Consider the following 24202-nt stretch of genomic DNA (forward strand, 5'->3'; position numbering starts at 1 on the left):
TGTGACAGTCTGTGTAGTCACTATCTAGTGACTTTTCTCTCCTCCTATTTCTTCCCACTGACATCTCCGACTTGTTGCTCTATTATTCCAGTCCTTTGATCTAAAGCAACTCCATAATTATTATTTTGGGCTACAAAAGCTCTAAGGTAAAAAAAACCATTCTTTGAGCTCGCTGCGGCCATGAGCCCATGTGACTCGACCTTCCGCTTTCCTATTTCATTGCAAAAGGGTTATGGTCCATGCGCGCACACACCAATTTTTTTCACGATTTAATCGTGAAAGTATACATCATTATGAATGCACCTGACTAGCTATAAAAATTAATGATGATGCTCAAAGCCTTACCCAGTAAAGTCACATTTTCATAAATTTAGCATGATTGACATTATACAAAATTAACTACATAATAATTTGGAAGTGAATGGAGAACACACACACACACACACACACACACACACACACACCCACACGTACACACACACACAGAGAAAATATCAATGTCCAGTTCTATATCGAATGTTTCTGTTGGCCACACCCACTTCCTGTCCATCTAGCTCCCTACTGAGCGTGTGCAGGCTGGAGAGCACATCGTTGAACCCTGCACTGTAATCACTGCTTGTGACACTTCCCTCCGTGGGTGTGATACTGGGAGGTGGGGTGGACTGCCCTCGACCCATCTCTGTGTGTGGAGTGGGTGGGTATGAGGAGTGGAGGGGGTGGGTATTAAGGGTGAGTGTGGGGAGGGGAATATACTACACTGAGTGTATATGGACCTTCTATATGTAAGACACGGAAAAAAAATGTTTGATACTAGTGTAGGGAGTATATACTCAGTAGGGTACAGTAATTATTATTACATAAAATTATGTACAATATTCAAAAATAAGACGCAGGCATTTAAAGGGATACTTTAACTGATTTGATTGAGTATGGTACTACAGTACTGGTAGGTATGGCTGCTCACCTGATGCCAGATCCTCCACTCCAGTGACAGTACTAGTCTCCTCAGAGGATATCTCAGAGCCGGTGGTCTCTTCCAGGGCAGGGGGGAGGGCCGTGTTACTACCAACCTGTGCATGGATAATAATTATTATGGTGTAAGGTGAAAGCATCAGAGAAGGCTATCGCTAGTGAAGTGTGCACACAACAAATCAATAATTATGGGTACATCTTATTATCAGACACATCCCATCAAACAAACCATGATGTCATCTAATTAACACTCTACAAGCAGGCACTTCAACGATAACAACAAGATCATGTCAGTACAGTCATCACAATCGTACTAAGTGGCTGACCTGTTGTCTCCCTCGTCCTCGTCTCTGTGTTCCCAGTCCATTCTGAGCGGCCTGTCCCGTGGTGCGAGCTTGTATCATTCTCCTCCGTTGCAAAGCAGCCCTCCTCTGTTCATCGTAGTCCCTCACCACATCACTCACCCACATGAGCACGGTACACGTGCACAGACTGACAAAGATGCTGATGATCACTATCACACTCATGGAGATGGGCCACTGGTACAGGTAGTACCTGCATATACCATTTCATGACTTTTAATAGGCTCATGTTCTAGGCAAATATGGCCCACTCAACTATTTACCTAGTACACCAACATAATTATTCCTACACTGACTTTTAGACCAAACTTGTCTGCTGATCGATACTAGTTTCTCCATACAAAACTTCTTTATCTAGCCATACCAAGGGCTTTAAATTATAAGCCATTGGCCATGAATATACAATTGTTTAGTATTACGTGAATCCACTGAAGTTGGCCTCGATGCTCAGTTGTGTTGAGTAGAGCTGCACTCCATGATGCTGTACAGTGACTAGTGCAGAGAGAGCCCCATCACCGTACGGCTCGTAGTAGCTCTCAAACAGGACCAACTCGATGACTTGCTTCTGCTCCCAGAGACCCAGGAGGAGGGGCACTGCAAAGAACAGGGTGTAGAGGATTTGGAGGAGGAAGGACTTGAACCGAATCATAACCTGTGGAAGGGGGGGGGGGGATAATAGTGAGAAATTTAGATTTGCTATACATGTATAGGGGACCTTGGAAACAAGTCAAAAATGTACGTATGTGTCTACAGTACCTTAGGTAAATGCCATGGAGTCACTAAATTGTCATCTAGTGATAATAACGTCAGAAATTAATGGTCATTGGAACAGACTAATTGAGAATAGAAGCTTAATTACAATGAAGGGGTCAACAATGATTCTCTCACTGGTCTGGCTGAGGACGAGAGGTACCGCCCGTCAGTGGAATGGAAGGTGAGGTTGACCATGAACACACCCACTTCCTGGTTGGCATTCGTCTCAGGGATTTCTAGCTCCAGTAAGATCTTGTAGTACTGCCCAGAGCTCAGCAACTGCACCAATGGAATTAGTAGTCACATTGTAAGTGAATTTAGAACAAGGAGAAAGCTTTACAGCTAGGTATTAGATCTAGCTACTTTATTGGTACATGTTGATTTGTTGATTTTGCTGAAAAATATCCCCTGACCAAAATTAATGTTGAGACATGCAATTACAACCTTCCAAACCCAAGTTACGACCATTATTAATCCTAGATTGGCCAGTAATCTAGATGCAACCCTCACCTTTTTTCCACCATTTAAGATTAGCTCGGCTTGAGGGAACGGACACTGAATATCACTGCACCCTGGTCTGTGGGAGCCAATAACAGAAACACTATTCTTATATCTGGCTCTAAAAACACAATTCTTCTAACTTTAAATATACATTTGAACATCTCCTCATCGTTAATGTACTTCAGCAGATGTACTCACGTGTATTGTAAGTGTACAGGTAGAGTGTGTAGTTTCTGAGGGACCATGATTCTCCTCATGATGGCGTAGATGAAGAGAGAGAGAAGCACATAGCCTAGGAAGATGAGGATACCCATCAGAATACGGATGAACAGCTCTCGAGTTGCGTCCATCACCATCCGATACAGACCCACCACTGCTGCCACTATACGCCACATTGTACTGGGTACCGGTGGGTGACCTGGAGCATTCAACAAACAACGGATAAAGTTAATAAGACTAAGAGTATTGTATGCTCATGAGCTGGTCTGCTCTCTCAAAACCTACATAGCTTCAGTAACTTACTATGCTAGGGAGTTCAGATGATATAATGGACGCTGTTGGCTGCTTGTGATGTACGTGTGTACGTGTATCTTGTGCTGTCTCTTTCATTAATCGTGTATCAAAGGTCAAATTAATGTTTGTCTACTCAGCAGAAAATTCGAGTTGCCATGAAACCTTGCAAGTTCAGGCAGCTGGAGCATGGCCTTTGGAAGATGGTTGCTGTTAGCTCTATTTCTGCACCTGCTGTGGACGCCAGCATTGAGCAGCATTGTGTCCAAGTCCAGTTTGAGCCAATGCACAGCTTATGGGAACTCTGAGCTGAGGAACAATGTTGGAGCTGTCTGCAGTAAGAAGTTGGTGGTTGCCATGGCCATTACTGCAAATGAGGTATACAGTTCAACTATTCTTGTAAAAGTTTTGTGTCTTATGTGTGAGCTCAAATTTGCACTTTTTTGCTTCAGGGAGCTGCACAGAAAATTGAAGCGAAGATTGCTAAAGTTACTGACACATCAGGGGAAGACATTAAAAACTCTCAGCTGCAACACCCTCTCAGGATTACCGTTAGAAAATCACCAGTTTTGATTAACTACAGGCTCTTCCAAGTTGGGGTAAGGGTCGGTAGATATGGCGTGATAATCGTGGGCACACTAAATGTATGCATGTAAGCAACAAGCAAACACTTTCAGTTACGGTTCACCCTGACACTTCGTGTTTTCTCCCACTTGTAGGTTGTGGCAAACTACCCTCATGAGTTAGTTATACCAACTTCTCATTGGAGATGTAGAGAAGATTGGTTTGCTTCTGATCATGAGCTGGTTTGTCCCATCGTTAATAATCGATTGGGGAAAAGAGTATTTGACAGTCAGGTATGTGCATACCTTTTCAGTTCCTTACGAACTTGCCTATAATTGCAGGGAAGATGCTGCGGTTGCGGTGAGCACACTGAATGGAGAGGGAGCTCTGTAGGATGTGCCGGTCGTTATAATAAATATGTTGGCCACTGCCTGAGATTTGATAAATTAGCGTGAGTAAAATTTAACTGTACATGCAGTACGAGCCTGATGGCATTGATTGCACATGGACTTTATGATGTACTTCTTAGGTGGTATGTGTTTGGGCTGTACCCTCCTCAGCTGCAATTCACGATCAGTGTCTCTATAGAGCGACTAGCTTACAGTCTAGCCAGTGAAGAGGAGGTGTGGGAGAGGATCTCTAGGCTGGAGATTGGCCCTCATAAGAGAACAACAACCTCTCCAGAGTATCAGGTAAGTTTCATATGAATTGTGAAAGGATGATGTGAATTGTTTAATTTTCATTATTGGCTACCCTCAAAATTGGTATTTCTCACTGATGTTAGGTCACTGTACAAGCACTGGTTGTCCATTGTTTGCCTGCATGACATTTATCATTATGATTATCTTTAGGTCCGAGCAGAGTACGTTGCCGATTTCAATCCAAGTACATTCGTGAAAACCACTTCACTTAGCACCAGATACTTGCTGATTCCCCAGACACTTCCAGTTTCTCGCCACAACTTAAAGCTCACCACCATTGCATATGGAATGCCTTTAGACGAAATGCCAAATATCCATAGATTTGTACAGTCCCTCAAGAATGCTACTGAGTGGATGGTTGTGCCCAAACCGCTATTCGATTTTACCGGAAGGTCCTGTAATAAGATTGGGGTGGGCTATTCTGCGTTCAGACACCAGCCTAGGATGTGCACCAGTAGGTATGGAAGGTAAGGTATATTCATTCCTCCATTAGAATAATATTACTGAATTCTCTGTTACGCAGTTGTCTGGACAATCAGCCATTTCTCCTTTGGAAACGAGATATTGTGAGTTTGACAGTGCCCCTTGTATATACACAGCCAGTATTTATTATTTAATTTGCATGTGCAGGAGCGTCAGAGAGCTAAGCGTCCTGGAGACTACATGCTCTATAACTACGGCAAGGTCCACTCTGTACCTCGCACATCGGGTATGACTGACTACCAAGTCAATTTCATTGCCGCTAACCCAGCCAAGAGTTTGATCACTATCTCATTAGCTGCTGATGATATAACTATTGTGGAGCATAAATCTTACGGGAGGATTGTTGAGGCATACATAGAGAGCTTTGAGTCATTGTCTGCGACTGGTGTGCTGAATATCATTATCCAGAATACTGGGAGATACACATCCGTGTTCAATGTGAGAACACTAATCATTCGAATGTTGTTACCTTATTGTTACTATTATAAACGGATACTAATTTTAGCGAATTTGTAATTAACGCTAAATTAAGTATTCGCTAATAATAAAACGCAATTAAATCCATTATAAATGTCATTTCTTCGCAGGTGTTTGTGTTGCATTGCTCTGCTGGTATCGATTCAGTCCCTGCAATCTCCGTGACCCTTGACCCTAATCAGTTGTCCAATGTCTCATTTGTCATCTACTCCTTCCATGCCATCGGGAAGGTCAACCACTGCAAATGTGAGTGAATTTATGACGTAACTGTTTCTACACGCATCTCATCATTATTTTTTTGTCTATATCTGTAGTGGAGTTGGTTGGTTTAAATGGGGAATTGTTGGACAACATGACAATTACCTTTGAGACCCTTGACACTTGTTTCTGCTATGGTTACTGTGGCTGTGCGGTAAGGCCAACTTTTTCTTTCACCCATGCAATAACCTCAGTTTTCATCTCTTAGTGCGGTGATGCAAACACTACTTGTCCCGAATCTACAGTAGCTAAAAATGGAACCGGATACATTGAAGACATTTGGGAGCAACCAAACTGGCTATTGGATCTGCAAAAAGCGTTGGCAGCCCTTGGGCCCACTTTATTGCTTGGTCTGTGGATTTGGTGGATACTTGGCTGCCTCGGTGCACTGAAAATCCTGCATATGATAATCACTGGTGAAATCAAGGTCCCTGAGCCTATTGTCATCATCGTAACTGTGATCTTAAAAGTACTTAAGAAAATATTTCAAGAGTGGTTTCCCAGAGCTTTCCAAGCGTGCAGTGCCTGCTGCGAGAAGTGTGTGTCGTGTTGCGTTGGCTGGTCACTCTGTGTGGTGACTGCTGGTAAAAGCAGGAAAGAAGAGGCTGTAGTTAGGAAAGTCGGTACTGGATGGAGAATTCCTCCGAACTGTGACGGCATGTGTAAGGGGGCCAAGTTAACACGACGGAGGCATCGGAAGCTAATGAGAGTCAACAAGAGGAAGGGAATGAAGAATGAGACGCCGTGGTATCAAAAACCATACAAATGCACCTGCAAAGTCAAGTAAGATGTTTTTTTTATAATGGTGTGCTTTCCAAATGGGATTTATTACAACCTTTGCAGTGCTGTACAGTGTTGTGGCGTTTCAGTTTGAGTACCATGCTTACAATATATAACGGGAAATCAGATAACTTTATCTCTTGGTTTCATATTCTTTTGATTCGTTTTCTCGCATATACACACAGGGAAAATATGGCATGCCTGAAGATAATTAAGGGAATGTTTTTCTTTTATTACTGCCTTCTCCTCCCCCTCATCTGGACCCTACACTACCTCTTTATATTTGTCAAGAGAAAGTGGAAGCGTCACAAGAGAAAGAAGAACTTTAGAGTGGAGCGAGCATCTGGAAACCAGGCCGAGGACCAGGCCTACCTGCAACTGGACAAGTACAGCAGAGGCAAAATTGAGAGGGAAATTATTGAATTTGATGCAGAGCTGAGGAAAGAAAGAAAGGAGAGAGTAAAAACGGGTGAGGATACTTCTAATTGGAAACCCTTGAGTGTTTTAGGCCGCATTATCAGTATGAATTTTTGTTCTTAAATTGTACAATGTCAAATGCATTTTTGATGAGTGTTTTAGCATTGTAATTTCTACAGAGAACATTGGCTTCAATCCAGAGGATGCAGTTGAGCTCCTGGAGTCATCACCAAATGCCACAGACAGTGATGAAGAGGGTGGGAAGATATATGCATCGAGTGAGATACAGTCCAGTGACACGTCAGACCCTGATGAGGCTGGAGACGTTGATGAGCTGTTGACACAGGAACACCCGGTCTATTTCAACTACCCCATTGCTGACAATCTACCACCATCAATGAAAGTAATAATACCAACCACAACGCCCCCATAAACCACGTGCAGTATGCTCACAGTAATTAGTAGTGCAGTCAGTCTGGATGCCATACATGTACAAATGGATGCAAGTTTTTGTCTCTGGCGGATAATTCTAAATTTGTTATTCGTTACTTTTGCAGAATGTCGGCAAGATGCTGAGTGTACGAGGTAGACTGAGAACGTCAGAGAAGTCATCGCGCAGCTACCAGTTTGACCTCTATAAGTACACATACCAGGTAAACTAAAGTGTGTACATTTGAATACTTCTTCATTCACAATCCATGCAGGTTAAGGAGGTGAAACATGGGAAGGTACGATTGTTGAAACCTCCCAAACTCCTCACAAGCCTCAAAGAGTTTGAGCATTCACTGGACAGAGAGCAAGCCCTCAAGCTGGTCACAATAGCTCCACTGTTCCCTTGTTTAAATGATACCACATTATACGTTATCAAACAGACTGACAAACACTCTAAGGACACCACTTAATCAGCATTATATATAATTATCATTGTCACAAACAATTTTATTTGCATCATAATAATAATCACAAGATACAAACGTGCACACTTCCATACATAATTATAGTAAAAAATGAAAACACACCAATAAAGTCACACATGCTTTTGTGAGTCTTTGTTCTTTGTTAAGTGCACCATCACCGGAAGAAATGACCATCAACATTCTGCATGGATGAACAAACAGTGTGCAATCATACGCATCAAGTTGACATTATTGTGATCAACTATATAGCCGTAACAAATTTAAATTCAATATAATTATACTGTATAATGTCTCGCGTACATGTTTTCCTGCTTTGATGGCATTTAGTCGTTTGCTTCCTTGGTGTTTTCCCAGCCTGTAAATTAGTGATGTGAATGATATCAAACCACACACACAGCACACAGATGCTTTAGCCTAGTCTCCATTAATGTACTACTTATGAAACTACAAATCAATTCCTAGAAATAGTACATTCAAGTAACACAAAGGAATTGCTATCAAAAGAATTGCGGAATTGAAATCTCCAAACATGATTGTGTCTAATTGATTACCGTATATAGCTGGTTATTTTCGTATGGTGGAAATTTTATATTGTAGAGCATCATACAAAAATTAAAACTACGAAATGACTCTACTGTAATAGGTTCAACGTCACTATCCTGAGCTGTATGAGTATTTAAAATTGTTCGTACGAAAATTTGCACCAACGAAAATTACCCGCTATACTGTAACTAATAATTATTACTGCATCAACAAGTTACATCATCAAGTTACTCGTTTAGCTTAGTGCTTTCTCAGAAATGTAGTAAGGGGGTGCTTAGTTAACTATGCATGTCTACATGTACCCCCCCCACATTGAACTCTCATGACATATCAAGTCACCTGGTTATGGTACTTAATTATGCTTCGATGCCCTGTCGTATTGTTACTAAGTGCCATAGATATGATTATATACCTACAAGCACATAATGGACATGTTCACTCACCATCTAAACACTGTAGGGAAGTACTGGCTGAGATAAGTGAACAGTAAAATAGGTTGTTTAGAGATCCACACTTCCTCCAAGTTGTTAGCCATGGCTACTGCTATTAGCTGCGCACACCGGTTCCCATTCAGTCTGCCAGGGTCTGATTTCCATGTCTCTGTGCTCTCAGTACTAGCACTGATCGAATCCGCAACAGGGAAAGTTTTGAGGACTTCACATACTTCACCGTTTAGTGACGGCTTTGGACCAATCTTCTCCAGAAGGTGTTTCTTTCTAACCTCCTCCTGATATGAAACAGAAAGTAACATGAGACAACATTGACATATGTACAGCGTACTTAGCGGGTTGCTAGCTTGCACCCACATGAGAGCATCACAGATCATACACGTATGTGTTTATATATAGGATGTGGATTGCACTAATTGACTTGATCGTTCCTACAACAACAAACATGATTATCGATTATCACAGACCCACACACTTTTTGTTTCTGTACAAGCTCTTTCCCAAACAGTTCTCTCATGAATGGAGTGTCCACGGGTCCAGGGCAGACAGTCAGTACTCCCACACCTGTGTCTGCCAGCTCCATTCTTAGAGTGTCAAAGTATCCCTGCAAAGTGTGTGTGGATGGGTAGTGAGTGGCCAGATATAATTATCACATCTGGTAATTAAAAGCTCAATTCCTCATAATCAATAGGCTACTCATCTATAAGATTCTTGGAAAAATCCCTGCTCATTGAAGCAACCCTACACCTGCCTATAATACTCTTTATCGTGCCACCAGAGCTGTTAAACACTATTCCAAGGAAGGATATAGTTTGGAGTTTAAGAGAAAACATGCACTGTCATTGATTTGGAATGTGGACTAAAAACTTTTTCAGGGGAAATTAAGGTTAGTCAACATACCTGAAGTGCATGCTTGCTGGCACTGTATGAAGCAGAGCCTGGGGCACCTGGAGGAGAGGGGGAGGGGCTATTTCACACAGTCTCTAGTTCCATAACAACTAACAACTCCAGGAATTCACACAACACTCCAAACACTCTCAGTGTATAGCATAGCAACACAAATAGTTTATGGAAAGAACGGTTGTGCCTCAATAGACAACAACTTGAACAGTTATTACTTAGATTACTTAGAGTGTCTATTATCTGAAGAAGCAGATGGTAGTTTCAAAATAAATAATTACAACCATATAAAGCAACACAATAATTATTACTGTATGTTGGGAAACCAGTTCCTATTGTCTAAAACTTGGTGGACAACTATACCAAGATCACAATAAGGGCAATTAACTAAAGTAATAAGTGTTTTTCACAATCAATCTCAGTTCCTCACCCATTTTGCCAGCCACGCTGCTGATGACTGTAATGATACCACCGTCCTCTTGTTCCAACATGTGAGGTAGCACCACCTTCGTCATGGAGATGGTTCCTAGGGTATTCAGTTCCAGGACTGCTCTGTCCACGTCCAGCCGTGTCTCCTTGGCCTCTGCTCTCTGTGAGCGCCCGGCATTATTCACCAGGATGTCAATCTGAGAGTGTGTGTGCGGTGGTAGGGGGGGGGATAAAGACTATGATACGTACAAGGATGAATGAACTTGCAAAGCTTAATTGTAAAAGCATCTAATCGGATGCACACACAAGACAATTTTCAAAGAAATACCACACCACACATAATTATTACACAATTCATCACAGTCATTCAATGTCACGGTTCAACTCACTCGGCCAAACTCCTGTAGCACCTCGAGGGCGTAGTCACGGTGATGGTCTGTGTTGAGCAGGTCCAACGGCAGTACCATGTGACACTCTTTCATCTCAGTAGGGGACAACTCTGTGGAGGGGGGGGGGGGGAGGGGGAGAAAATTACAAGCTGACCATTACAACTAACTTATACTTTAATTACAGTATGATAACTTGAAGAATGCACAGCCTCAGGGGATTTTAAAATAATAACATGTATGGGAATATCATAGCAGATGAAAGCAACCATTCAAGGAAGCCAGTACCATACAATTTCGGCCTGCCATACGGGATATATAATTTGACTGAGAGCATACGCTAATATCCCAACTAGGCTGATTAAAGTTCTAAGCTGCTGGGGGCTGTGGATTTTCATTTGATACGTACGTATATATCCAATAATAATATGAAACACGTACACGACCACATTTGAAATTACTATGGCTGCATCTAGTGATTCCTATGAGATCAAGACTTCATGCATGAGCGTGCCCTTACCTTTGCATTTCTCCAGCACTTTCCTCAGCTGCTTTTCTCTCCTTGCCGACAGAATGAGCTTTGCTCCACAACTCGCTAAAGTGTAGCACAAGTCTTCACCGATGCCACTAGAGGCCCCGGTAATCCACACCACCTTGCCATAGAGCTTGGACGGGTTGGCTCCAAGCTTCTCGTACAGCTTCAATGACAGGTCACAGTCTGATTTGAACAAGATGACAAGTAGTACAACCACCAGTAGAAAACCAATGACCAGACTAATCAGTCCAAACCAATTGAGGGTTGATAGGAGAAGGAACGTCAACTCTGAAAATACACCCATCTAATTCAATATCCAAGCGGTTCTGATCTAGTCTAGTTGCTCAAAAGATAGAACAGTATAACAGGATGACTTTGTGGTTTATGTAAGGCTGCCACATGCAGGATCGGTTGAACGCCCACCATCTCAGCTTCAGGTGACACACCCACTTTTATATTTAGCAGCCACTCCCCCCAAAAGATGTCTGGTCTGAAGTTGTTCTTTGATACATTTTCTCAGCCCTCCAGGGCTGTCCTCATCCTTTGCCATGTCAACAGAATCCCATTTGAGCCCAAGCTCATCAAGATTTCAGAGAGTAAGTTGATCTAGCAGGTCATTTTAAGATGGATGCCATGGCCACCTCCTTTTCTTTTTCTAGTGGAGAATCGAACTGATGAAGAATTCACAAGAGTCTGTGCAACTCGGACAGTGCCTGCAATGGATGATAATGGATTTAAGCTTTTTGAGAGGTAAACATTAGTTTGAACGACTGCCCATTTGTAGCTTTATTTCAAATTCCTACCAGTACCTTTTATTTAGTGAGAGGTGATGATGATCTGTTAATATTTACCTGTAGTGCTGCAATAATGAAGTACCTGGTGTGCAAGCACAAGTTGCCCGACCACTGGTACCCAGCTGACCTCCAGCAACAAGCCAAGATTGACGAGTACCTTCACTGGCACCACGCCAATTTGAGAGTGGGAGCCGCCCACACAATCTTCAACAAGGTGACTGGCTAATGACTGATATTACATTTTACGTAGTATGTATTATTTTATTTTGGCGAAGCCCCGAGGGAGAATAATTGCCTGTATTATTACGAAGAGATTCTAATTATGTGTTTTATACCATGACGACCCCTTACCAAATTATGCCTCGAGGCTACGCGGCCGTGTAATAAAAACAATATAACACGGAAGGGACTGTATGACTTTTATTACACCTTTGTTATACCTTGATACAATAAACTCTGTAGAACAACCGACCCTCCAAGCTAGTGTATTAACTCTACAAAGGGTGGAACGTTTAATTAGAAGTTTCTCACTATAATTAATTATACTTGTGTAATCTCAACTGTGTTAATTCTCCCTACAGATGTTTCTGCCACTCATGACTGGTAAACCCCCAAACGAAGAAATGGTAAAGAACAACGAGAGAACTCTGAAAAAGAGCCTAAAGTTACTAGACGGCCACTTCCTCAAAGATACGAAGTTCATCAACAGTGAGAGCATCTCCATCGCTGACCTGCAGGCAGTTTGTGAGCTGACTCAGTTTTGGGTGGCAGGAGTGGACCCAGTAGCAGACAAGCCACGACTGTCCCAATGGCTGACCGACTGTCAGAAGGAGCTTGCCCCACACTTTGATCAAGTCCACAAGGCCATCTATACAGCTAGAGACAGAGGAACATTTAAAGGAAAACTCTAGTAAAAAGTATATAAATTTTTTATTTTATTGCAATTGGAATCTTGGAGCAATGTTAATAATTATGACTGTTTTGTGGTGGTGTTTGCGATAGTATATATAATACAGTAAATTACAATGTTGATGTGCATAAATGATACATACAATAAATGTTCATTACTAAAGAGTAAGCAATTCAATTAGTCCTTCTTTTGCGATTTCCTGGGCCCATTCACTGACCCAGCCATGAGCACGTGCTTATAGCATGCGTAAGCCAATAGGAGGAGAGACAGTCCTAGAAGACAGGTCAGCGCCAGAAGGATGTAGCCAATGTACGCATAGCTCACTGCTCCAAACACCTCAACAGCAAAGTAGACCCTTAGATCACAATAACTAAAAAAGGGGAATAATATAAGTTTTGATTACACTGTGACATCTTATCTGTTAACCCCCCCAGGAGATATTCTTATACAATACTAGCTAATAATAGCAACAAAATTGAATACACCATTTATCAGCAATATAATGGTATGTAAGTCTACGCATATATACCTGTATCCTGGAGCGACCACTTGAGCAACCAGTAGGTAGATACCATTGTAGTCATTCCACACGAGCGAGGACCCTCCAGTGCTGTTGAATATTTGGTAGGGAGTGCTCTCCACCACCAGCGCAGGGCCACCACTCTCAAAGCAGGAGCGATGGGTCTGGAAATAGTTGAATAGGCCACTCAACATTGCGTTACTCATAATTGACAAACATACATAGATGCATGTGGTGTGGTGTGCACGTAAATACTGAGGGAATACACACTAAGCAAGGTGGATGGAGATAATTCGGAGACTCGGTAGAAATCACAGAGAAAAGTGACACTATACAGATTTACCTGAGGAGTCCAGGCCAGTGAGGGGTGGGTGCCATTCTCCAGCAAGTCTACCCAGTTCAAAGGAGCAGACAAACATCTTACCTGCAATCATAGGTGCCTGTGCAGTGTCTGCATGCATGTGCATGGTAGGGACTTACCCTAACGGCAGTGGCATTGTAGCTAAAGTCAGTTCTCCCTTTCAGTTCCCACAATACAAAATCCCCTGTAACCTCCTCAATGAAGGTATCACCATCATACCTGTAGGCAGCACATAAAGCAATTAAGGAATTCAACTAAGACTGTCCATAATTAACATACAATTCCAGGACAGGTTTGAAGGTGCTGGAGAAAGGGAGATTTATTGGACAGCCAAACCTAACGACATCATAGTCCACTTTCTATACGTAGAATATAGTGACATAACAAATTAAGAGAACACAACAACTTTATTTACTTACCAAGTCGACACTTCCCTGAACATTTGTTCTGCCTTTCAGCTCAGGGTCATATCTGCCTCTGTAAAAGACATGTGATATGCGTATACGTATAAGGTATATATAGCTGCTCACTGTTCGATTGTATAGGAGAAGTTATTGTATGCTGGACAGTTGGTACTTTGAGTGGCTGGTCTGTACACAAGAGGCAATCATCGATATACACATTAGCATTGCATATATAAATTATTATGTTACATGTACGTACCTTCTCACTCGGATGTGTCTTCCAGGTGGGCACTGAACTGAAATCAGAGTGACCTGAAGGAGAGAGCCATTAGTTGTTTGTTTACGAAACACACTAGGGAATGCATGTACACAATAAGTACGTATATACATACATGCATGTATACAGTGATCTTCCATGATATGTATTTCCAATCGTCTATATATAACACTTACAGCTTCTGCTGAGTTGGAGCATGCCAGGTCCTGTGTGGCAGCAGACAGTTTGAGAGCTGTCCTGTAGACAGTGGAGACACGTATAATCATATGATGTGCTATTAGTGCACTGGAATTTGTACAGTGTATAGCAAGTGCAATTATCTCGTATCACAGGATGTCATCTGGTCCAGTAATTGCAAGTCGTCAATGCTTGTTAACTCATGCTATTAATCCCATATTACACTCTTAACCATAATAATTATTATATAAGTAGTCTATATCGAAATTGCATGTCAACTATACCTTGAGGTTAATTCATCCCTGGGATGACTCGGAACAATTCTCACCGTCTGTATAATAATACAATGGCATCAATGATGTACATGCATACATTAGCATACCGTGTTCCTCTGTATGGATCCCTCTAAGGCGGTCTGTGTCAGTTGGCTGGTCATGCTTAGACCCACAGCAGCGGGGTTGGAAGCCAACACCTGCATGGAGGTAATATATTACACGTTCATATATAACGTCATCAGTACGTGGATTACCGATATCTGGTTGCTCTCCCACTGTCCTGGACTGAGACTGGCCCACAACTGTTGTAGGATAGTAAACATTGAGAGTGAAAACACAATCATGGCTGCATGGCTTACTTCAATCTGTCCCCTAGTGTCCAAATAGTAAACCGCTTGGTCCACACTGTGCTGCCACTGAACGTACTGGATGATTAATATGTACAGTCATGTTAGTTGCTCAAAATACAGAATAGCCAAGATAAAATAGTGCATTAGCACAGAACACACTTAAAAAAACACGCTATAATAACATGCACATGTGATAGGCTTCCCTGAGCTATGTACACCCTTCCTAATACATAAAGAAGTTAGCTAGCAGAAACGACCAGTTTTTGAAAAAAACACTACTTGGATGTAGAGGTAATGTAGTTTCACTCACAGGGCAAGCAGGAGGAGGGTAGAGAGAAGAGAGAAGGAGAGAGTAAGTCGGGACCTTGCGCACACTCAGATCACCACTGTATACATGCATGTATCAATAATTAATTGTCAATGAACATGCAATCACAGCGTGCATGCGTACCTTTTAATTGACACAATCCTCAGTTCACCATTACCATTAAACACCACAGCAGCACTTACATCATCAGAGCTCAAACCAGATTCAATCTATGTATGCATGTACCGGTATATATAAAGCATATCTGAGCTGTTTGGAATGGGCATACCTCAACTCCATTGCCAACTGAGAAAACACCATAGAATAGTCTGTTTTTAAGGGTAAGAACAGCAAACTGCCCTCCGGCACCTTTACCAAGGAATCAAGAGCTATAGTTATCTATTGTAGACGGCCGGTAGATCTTACCGAGTGCCACCTGCTTGATAGTGTCGTCTGATTCAAAGTGGTGTTCAGTGAGGGTCCCTTCACCAGCGTGGTCATCACCATGGTCATCTTCATCACCATGGTCATCTTCATCACCATGGTCATCTTCATCACCATGGTCATCCTCATCACCGTGGTCTTCATCTTCATCTTCATCATCGTGATCTTCTCCTTCCTCGTCGTGGTCTTCTTCCTCAGCGGTGTACACAGGCAGCTCACTTACTGTCAGACCTGGAGTAGCGGATGGGACGAAAACGAAACGAATTATTATTCAGAGACTAATTTCCAACAGCGAGGCTACCTCCGTTTGGACTACGAGAGAGTGCAGTATCCTCCCAGACCAATAGCTCTCCAAACATATTCGGAAAGAACTGAGCAAATAGCTCTCCTCCTGCAATGAAGTATCCCTATGAACTACCATACCAAAAACGAACTCAGCACAGCACAGGACAAAAATTTATGTATAGTTAAACTACCTGCAGTGTCAAAGCTAGTCCATTCTGGATTCCACACTTCAGAGATGATGTTATATCTTTCAAAACGGGCCTGGGATTGTGTGAAGATTACGAGCAGCCCTATGCTAATAACAGACTTACATCTGTTGAGTTTTCGGAGGACATAAGAACAGACACCTCAAAGAAGTATGGATGCACCAAGACTCTGTGAACACGATCCTGAGGAATGAGAGATTTACAAGAGGGGAGTTTATAAAACGAACGGTTCTCTTACTGTTGCTGACTGTAGAAGGATTTCTCTAAAGATTATTCCACCATCGATAGATAAGAGAAATCGTGAACCCTTCATCAATGGAGAACACTTTAATATGAGTGGCATCTTAGCTAACACAACTTACACCAGTACTCCAAGCCACTACAATCGCTCTCTGTAATAGGGATCACCATTAGTAATAGTACACACCCACGCACACCCACACCCACACCCACCCACACACACACCCACACATACACACGCACACCCACCCACACACACACACACACACACACACACACACACACACACACACGCAATTATTGACCTCATTCTCCCCAGAATAATGCAATCCACCAGACACTACATAGTCCACATTAGTGTCTGCACAAATGAAAATCAAAAGAGGGATATTAATGTTGGTGATTCCTACCAGATAGTTGAAGTGACCCTTGCTTAGTGGGTAGGGTGTACAGGGAACCATTGACCAATAAGAGCAAAGCACTGTCCGATACTGCCACCCCATCCAATGGGCCCGGGAGGCTAGGTATCTACGTACGTATTTGGGAAGAATTTACTATAAAAAAAATAGCTTTCGGTTTTAGTTACCTGGAATATCAGGATGTTCTGGAAGTCATCTTGTGTGATAAAGGTATTTCCACTGTACACATGTGCACTGTAGTGTGTGCAAACATTGGTTAATGAATATCATCATACCTATGCAGTAGTACAACCAGTCCAGATACTTGCGGGTCCTGTTTAGGGAATATTAGGCCATGCATGGATATTTTTTTTTTCAAACCTGATATAATATGAGGTTTTCTTCTATAGATAACTCAACCTAGAGAATCAGTATATACGTAGTAACAATAGTAATAGCAGAGTATAATACAACGCCCACTCACACTGGTATTTGTACTTAGCACAATGGCACTATTCGAGAGCTTAACTCTTGATATCAGCACTTTGGTTGGTCTACGTAAGAAGCGATTTACAATTTAGATAATGCATGTAGACTTATACAAACCTTACTCCACAGTCAAAGATGATGACACCTCTCCCGGAGATTTCCAGGCCAAATTCGTAAGGCAAAACACTAGCCAGAATAGTGAATGTCCAACAGCTGAATAATTATGGAGATTTGGATATGTGAAGTCTTGCACCACGAATCACCTGCATGAACTGCTGAAGCCTTGTGCCGAGAAAGTAACTAGGACACTAGGTGTGATGACAGTTAGTGATGGACTCCCACCCAAAGAGTTGAACTGAGCACTGAGGCCAGAATTCTGTGGATTAACAGTGAGTTAAAACATGTACTGTAAAGTGTTGTGTGTTGTGTGTGTGTGTGTGTGTGTGTGTGTGTGTGTGTGTGTGTGTGTGTGTGTGTGCGTGCGTGTGCGTGTGTGCGTGTGCGTGTGCGTGTGCGTGTGCGTGTGCGTGTGTGTGTGCGTGTGCGTGTGCGTGTGTGTGCGTGTGTGTGTGTGTGTGTGTGCGTGTGCGTGTGTGTGTGTGTGTGTGTGTGCGTGTGTGTGTGTGTGTGGTTTTACCTCATTAATATTCCCTATCCATACTTTGAGAATGATCTGTTGTAAAATATAAAATTAGAGTACCTCAAAAATTAGACTAATCTCACCTGGCTAGAATAGCAGTGATGATGATGATTTCATGAATAAAGGTAAAGGCACAGGGATAGTCACTGTACAAATGGATAGTATATGCAGTATGTATACCTTGTGGAGTTGACTAGTGAATACTGAGAACTGACTGCCCAGGAGTGGCAGTAAGGAGTGTTGTCTAGTGGTATGTAAAACGTAGAGGTCTGCAGAATGGAAAGTTGATGCAATTACTGATAGCATAGTTAAACAATGACTGACTGACCACAATTAACTCACCTCTACCTCAGATGCATTAGATGCATTACCAGATGCAATACTAGATGCATTACCAGATGCATTACCAGATGCATTACCATATGCATTGAGCACCATGCCCTGTAGAAACGCTTGGTGGAATCCTGGGCGCAGACACTGAACACTGTACTGTAGGCTAATGGAGAAACACACGCTTGATACCACACAAGTACACACACGCAGACATAATAATTATAGGTACAGACAGTTAACACTATATCTCTCTGAGGCCTGACCTGCTGGATGAGTCTTCTGCACCGAAACTTCTACTGTTACAGACAGTTATCGTAAACGAGACATTCTCAGCTGTTTCCAACAGCACCTGTATATATATATATAGTCAGAGAGAGAACAGAATAGATAAAGGCATTTCAGACGAATTGATAGCCTCAGTAATTACCATGTTCTTGTATGACAGCAGCTCCTGACTATGGGCCTCATAACCAGAGTAGCTCCAGCTCAGAGTACCAGTGGCCAATGACTGGAGCAGAGAGAGTAGAATCAATAACAAAATCATCTCTCAGTCTGCTCACTGTACACTGTATGCATAACTATAATTATGTAGCTATGTGCAGCTGTGAATGTATATTTGTGCATGTAGCTAGATCTTATCATAAATCTAAAAAACATCATGTCTACATGACTTGTACATGTAGCCTTTTTTAACTAAAAATTGTAAGGTGCAACGTAGTTGTGTAGACACATACCACACCTCAAAAACTTAATCTCATTCATAATCCCTATCTTTACCACAATGTTATTTGAATATCATTGGGCACAACTTAACTACAGTGAGCTCCAGCAAGGATATGACAAATGGGTAATCACCTTCATCACCTTCAAAGAGTGGTAACAACCTTCTCATCAGTCTCGGGCCCTCAAATGAAGTGTATTCAAACTCACAGCCCTCGGACAGAGAACGCATTCCTGTTAGGGTAACAGGAAGGTAAGCCTGAGTACACGTTAATACTAATTAATATACGCATACAGAGATATCAAGGAAATGTACAATGATGGACAATATCGGTACCCAGAGGTTCGTTTCCCCGGTGAATTCAGACCCCAGGATCCGTGGCACAAGAAATGGGTGGACTTCCCAGATGACACTCTCCCAGCAACTATTCCCATTTATCGGTTGGTACACATCACCCACCCCACACAGGCACGACATATAGAGCAGGTACCGAACCGTCGATACAAGTTTATTCCGAAAATGAAGTGCGGAAAGTCCTATAACGAAGAGAGAATTGGTGAAACATATGTACACATAGGTGGTGAAAAGTTTGAGGAAATCACGAGCAAAGACTCAGTGTTTCCAGGCTATCTCTCTTGGTGGGGGATCGATGTGCGAGGCTGGTATGAGGACGGTTGTCAGCTACTGCAGAGTATCTCAAGGGAGAGAATTAACGGTCGATATGTTCCCGGCTATCTTGCTGCTGAGCCAGAGTCCCCCTATGGCAGTGTAGCATTCAGTATTGAGCTACCGGACATACTGAGGGATTACAAGAAAGCAAGGAATATACAAGGAGCTAGAGTGTGCTTGAAAGTGGGTGGAACCCTACGATATCGAAAGGAAATTTGTTATGTGGTCATTGTCTGCTTAAAGGATGATAATGAACTCGGAGACATGCCAAGTATTGCAGGGCCTAAATTCCCTCAATTTGTGTCCAGTGATCTAGTTGATAGCAATGGGTTTGTGATTGACCACAACAAAGCACCTGAATTCAACGCTACCTCGATTATCAAGTCTGAAATATTAGGCGAGGACCCCACTGGAAAAAACATGTACGTTTATGACCACTACAGTTGGGAGCAACTTGTTTTTGCATTCTACTTTCCAACCAGAGGAGAAAATCTTGTGTGTACACAAGTCACCAAGACAGATTATCAACACTTTGCAAGAAACTGTCAGAAATGCGGTTAGATATTATACTCTACATAGATTGGTTAAAAAATTGTTATGTCCCTATAGTGCCATGCATACCACGTATACTGTATTTCTCAAAACATGTACAACTATTTTGTATATTTTACACTTGTGAAATCAACTTTGGCTAGCAAAATCTCTGTATAATATTATGCTAGGCACAATAGAAACGATGGGTGGTGTTGTATAACATTCAATGTCTAAATTAAGGGATAATCACCGTTCTGGTAACCGCCATCTTTACCATAAACATCTCATCCAGCAAATATTTGCATGGTACACATTATCGTGTAAGGACTAATGTCTTGTAACCACTATCTTCAACATCTGGAAAGGGGACAATGTTCTGTCTAGTATACCGACATCTTCACTATAATATCCAGCTGCCACACATATTCTCGGTACACTGTAGCCACTTATCTTTACCATAATCATCGGCATACATCGTAAAGGGACTAGTTCTGGTAACCATGGACTATCTTCACCACTATCTTTACCAAAATCATCCAACCATGCACCAATTATTTGCGAATATCCTTTAAAAGGGCTAGGCTGAACTGAAACTCAATATCATTACAAGTATGGCAAGCAATTCTACTAGCCCAGAATCCTCCTCGGACACCTCTGTATTGGAAGACATGGATAGTTCCCCAGTGATGACAGTGACTGGAAGGTAGGAGAATGTATAGATGATGATAATTATGTGTATAAGCCTCAGCTTATGTTCTATAGGGATATCAAGATAATGTACAGACAAAGATGCCCAGAGGTGCTTTTCCGAAACGAATTTGTATCCCGGAATCCATGGGACGATCCAGTTGGCCCACAAACCACGTACTTTCCAGACAACCCTCTCCCAGCTACTATTCCAATCAGAAAATTGGTACACATTACCCACCCCACAGAGGCAGGTGGCATTGAGAAAGAGGGAGACTCTCACTTCAAGTTTATTCCAAGAATGAAGTACGGAAAATCTTATGAGCCTAACCAAGGAGGAGGATACGGTGAAACTTATGAGAAAAAAGCTGATGGAAATTATGAAGAAATTCAGTACACAGATTCAGTGTTTCCAGGCTATCTCTCTTGGTGGGGGATCGATGTGCGAGACAGCTGGCATGAAGGTAGGAGCATCGTTTCATGGAATGAACGTAATGGTCGATATGTTCCCGGCTATCTTGCTACTAAGCCACAGTCCCCCTATGGCAGTGTAGCGTTCAGTATTGAGCTATCGGACATACTGAAGTATTACAAGAGAGCAAGGAAGAGCGATCAAGGAGCTGAAGTGTGCTTAAAAGTGGGTGGAACCCTACGATATCGACACGAAATTTGCTATGTGGTCATTGTCTGCTTAAAGGATGATGAACTCGGAGACATGCCAAGAAGGATTGCAGGACATAAATTCCCTCAATTTGTGTCCAATGGTCTAGTTGACAACAAAGGAATAGTGATTGACCGCAACATGACACCTGAATTTATAGCTACCAATATTATCAAATCCGCTAGAAACGACAATGGGAAACCCAAGAGAGGACAAAGGTACGCTTGGGATAACTACAGCTGGGAGCAGCTTGTTTTTGCATTCTACTTTCCAACCGGAGGAGAAAATCTTGTGTGTAAAGGAGTCACCAAAACAAGTTATGAGCATTTTGATGAAAATTGTCAGAAATGCAAGAACACTACACCGATGGATTAGATTCGTTATAATTATTATGGGAAATCTGTATTACCATTAGAGTGCAGGATTTTACCCAACTACAAAATTTGCAGTTGGGTAAAATCCTGCACTCTGATGGGTCCATTTGGTAATGATCATTGAATGAAATTTGATCTGAAAATACCTGTGTACAATCATGCAGCAATAAGTTGGATAGTCATGCCCTCATGCTGTACTGCTAATAGCATGTCTAATAGAGGGGTGTAGTGTAATCCTCTTATGAGTAATAAATTAAGCTATACCACAGATTGAAGAGTTAATTGTCTCCACCCCCTGCATGCATGCAATTGTAGTGTTTTGTACTTGTGAAATCAACTTTGCATGGCGAAACAAAATAATATCTATAATTATAGTAAATTCACACAACTTAAAAAGGCAAACTATACATAATTATGATAATAGCTTCTTGTACAATGATATTTCGCAATAGAAGCGTGACATGATGGGTGTGTTGTTAAGTGCACATACACCTGCTGATTGGCGTGGTTTGGGGGAGGTATCCGTAAGGGACTAAATGGCATGGTAACCACAACCATTATCTATACTATATTCATGCGTATCAGCAATATTTAGGCACTCATAGATAAAGCGAAGTGAAGCAAATCAAAGCATGGCAAGCCACCTATATTCCTACTCAGATTCCTGCTCAGACAGCTCTGTTCTTCATTTATCGGTTGGTACACATCACCCACCCCACAGAGGCACGACACATCGAGCAAGTACGAAAACATGTACGAAATCGTCAATACAAATTTATTCCAAAAGTGAAATACGGAAAATCTTATCGATATGAAGGAGGATTCGATGAATCTTATGAACACATTGGTGATGACACTTTTGAAGAAATTCTACATACAGACTCAGTGTTTCCAGGCTATCTCTCTTGGTGGGGGATCGATGTGCGAGACTGGTATAAGAAGGACGATTGCAAGCTGCTGCAGAGTATCTCAAGGGAGAGAGTTAATGGTCGATATGTTCCCGGCTATCTTGCTGCTGAGCCAGAGTCCCCCTATGGCAGTGTAGCATTTAGCATCAAACTATCGGACATACTGAGCGATTACAAGAAAGCAAGGAATATACGAGGAGCTAGAGTGTGCTTGAAAGTTGCTGGAACTCTACGATATCGAAAGAAAATTTGCTATGTGGTCTTTGTCTGCTTACAGGATGATGATTAACTCAGTAACATGCCAAGTATTGCAGGGCCTAAATTCTCTCAATTTGTGTCCAATGGTCTAGTTGACAACAAAGGAATAGTGATTGACTATAACAAAACACCTCGATTCAAAGCTACCTCGATTACCAAGTCTGAAAAAGTAGGCAAGAACCCCATGGGAGAAAACGAATATGATTGTTACAGTTGGGAGCAACTTGTTTTTGCATTCCACTTTCCAACTGATAGACAAAATCTCGTGTGTACTCGAGTCACCAAGACAGATTATGAGCATTTCGAAGAAAAGTGCTCAAAATGCTGAGGATTCTAGATTTGCTCAATAATACTATCAGTTAACTGTCTATAATGTACATAACACACAGACTATACAGACTACGTATACAGACTATAATGCACACTGATGATTACTCAATGTACCTAAGGCAAGCTACTATATAATTTTATGGTAAAGTAATAATAATTAACAAACTGAGACAAAAACATTTCGGTTTTTTGGGAAACTTTTGGTGCATGGCTATTATATACAATTTATACTCAGGATCAGTGGTAAACACTACTTTTCTATGAATGGCTATATCTACTACACTACTCAGAATATGTGCATAAGTTGGCTCCAAAGGCCACTTTTCTATGAATATTTGTTGGGGAAACTTTTGGCTGCACTAATCAGACTGAATGAAACCGAAAGGTCATCATGATCTAGCTTGTATAAAGCTTGCATGCATTCACATTTGTGAACACTTGATCTATTAAGATAAATATGGGTAAAGCACTTGTTCTACTGGCACTTGTTTTTGCATTCTACTTTCCAACTGATAGACAAAATCTAGTGTGTACTCAGTCACCAAGACAGATTATGAGCATTTCGAAGAAAAGTGCTCAAAATGCAGAGGAAATTAGATTTATTTAATTACTCAATAAGGTAGACTATCAGTTAACCCTAAAACACAGGTAAAGTAATAATTATTATTAGCAGTAGTCCAAAACTATGTTAAATGTAGACAAAAACATTTCTA

General features: G+C 41.8%; 7 protein-coding genes across 7 annotated transcripts; 4 read left to right on the forward strand and 3 right to left on the reverse strand.

The window, feature by feature from the left end:
- Positions 1-357: 357 nt before the first annotated feature.
- LOC135348498 (seipin-like) lies at positions 358-3234 on the reverse strand. The gene is made up of 8 exons (XM_064546725.1): positions 3111-3234; positions 2787-3006; positions 2598-2664; positions 2223-2366; positions 1754-1986; positions 1299-1527; positions 965-1070; positions 358-679 (listed from the first exon to the last, which is right to left on the reverse strand). Exons 2-8 carry the CDS (start codon positions 2981-2983, stop codon positions 495-497), a joined length of 1161 nt encoding a protein of 386 aa, XP_064402795.1. The 5' UTR covers positions 2984-3006; positions 3111-3234; the 3' UTR covers positions 358-494.
- Positions 3235-3261: 27 nt separating this feature from the next.
- LOC135348500 (hapless 2-like) lies at positions 3262-7760 on the forward strand. The gene is made up of 15 exons (XM_064546726.1): positions 3262-3476; positions 3551-3697; positions 3818-3955; positions 4004-4113; positions 4192-4354; positions 4514-4830; positions 4887-4929; positions 4994-5284; positions 5434-5569; positions 5638-5735; positions 5790-6364; positions 6547-6830; positions 6958-7181; positions 7336-7431; positions 7483-7760. The coding sequence occupies exons 1-15, from the start codon at positions 3288-3290 to the stop codon at positions 7678-7680; spliced, it is 3009 nt and encodes a 1002-aa protein (XP_064402796.1). The 5' UTR covers positions 3262-3287; the 3' UTR covers positions 7681-7760.
- On the reverse strand, positions 7697-11352 carry LOC135348502 (dehydrogenase/reductase SDR family member 7-like). The gene is made up of 8 exons (XM_064546728.1): positions 10923-11352; positions 10406-10515; positions 10018-10213; positions 9588-9634; positions 9163-9291; positions 8682-8965; positions 7996-8050; positions 7697-7876 (listed from the first exon to the last, which is right to left on the reverse strand). Exons 1-8 carry the CDS (start codon positions 11239-11241, stop codon positions 7850-7852), a joined length of 1167 nt encoding a protein of 388 aa, XP_064402798.1. The 5' UTR covers positions 11242-11352; the 3' UTR covers positions 7697-7849.
- A 20-nt stretch (positions 11353-11372) lies between these two features.
- On the forward strand, positions 11373-12715 carry LOC135348505 (glutathione S-transferase theta-1-like). The gene is made up of 4 exons (XM_064546732.1): positions 11373-11533; positions 11597-11687; positions 11795-11945; positions 12313-12715. Exons 1-4 carry the CDS (start codon positions 11419-11421, stop codon positions 12640-12642), a joined length of 687 nt encoding a protein of 228 aa, XP_064402802.1. The 5' UTR covers positions 11373-11418; the 3' UTR covers positions 12643-12715.
- Positions 12678-18044, reverse strand: LOC135348501 (cation channel sperm-associated auxiliary subunit delta-like). Its single transcript, XM_064546727.1, has 31 exons — positions 18012-18044; positions 17638-17750; positions 17492-17587; positions 17370-17439; positions 17267-17305; positions 17182-17219; positions 17074-17125; positions 16898-17015; positions 16793-16848; positions 16610-16639; positions 16486-16554; positions 16353-16430; positions 16233-16302; positions 16058-16147; positions 15739-15987; positions 15602-15681; positions 15457-15542; positions 15316-15391; positions 15015-15080; positions 14910-14957; positions 14763-14852; positions 14665-14711; positions 14380-14440; positions 14186-14238; positions 14053-14112; positions 13942-13999; positions 13802-13881; positions 13642-13741; positions 13505-13585; positions 13171-13325; positions 12678-13011 (listed from the first exon to the last, which is right to left on the reverse strand). The coding sequence occupies exons 12-31, from the start codon at positions 16374-16376 to the stop codon at positions 12819-12821; spliced, it is 1767 nt and encodes a 588-aa protein (XP_064402797.1). The 5' UTR covers positions 16377-16430; positions 16486-16554; positions 16610-16639; positions 16793-16848; positions 16898-17015; positions 17074-17125; positions 17182-17219; positions 17267-17305; positions 17370-17439; positions 17492-17587; positions 17638-17750; positions 18012-18044; the 3' UTR covers positions 12678-12818.
- Positions 18045-19178: 1134 nt separating this feature from the next.
- LOC135348504 (uncharacterized) lies at positions 19179-20399 on the forward strand. Its single transcript, XM_064546731.1, has 2 exons — positions 19179-19320; positions 19365-20399. Exon 2 carries the CDS (start codon positions 19378-19380, stop codon positions 20296-20298), a length of 921 nt encoding a protein of 306 aa, XP_064402801.1. The 5' UTR covers positions 19179-19320; positions 19365-19377; the 3' UTR covers positions 20299-20399.
- A 438-nt stretch (positions 20400-20837) lies between these two features.
- LOC135348503 (uncharacterized) lies at positions 20838-22009 on the forward strand. Its single transcript, XM_064546730.1, has 2 exons — positions 20838-20974; positions 21034-22009. The coding sequence occupies exons 1-2, from the start codon at positions 20883-20885 to the stop codon at positions 21992-21994; spliced, it is 1053 nt and encodes a 350-aa protein (XP_064402800.1). The 5' UTR covers positions 20838-20882; the 3' UTR covers positions 21995-22009.
- Positions 22010-24202: the final 2193 nt, after the last annotated feature.

The sequence above is a fragment of the Halichondria panicea genome, chromosome 15 (assembly GCF_963675165.1).
Source record: "Halichondria panicea chromosome 15, odHalPani1.1, whole genome shotgun sequence".
NCBI lineage: Eukaryota > Metazoa > Porifera > Demospongiae > Suberitida > Halichondriidae > Halichondria > Halichondria panicea.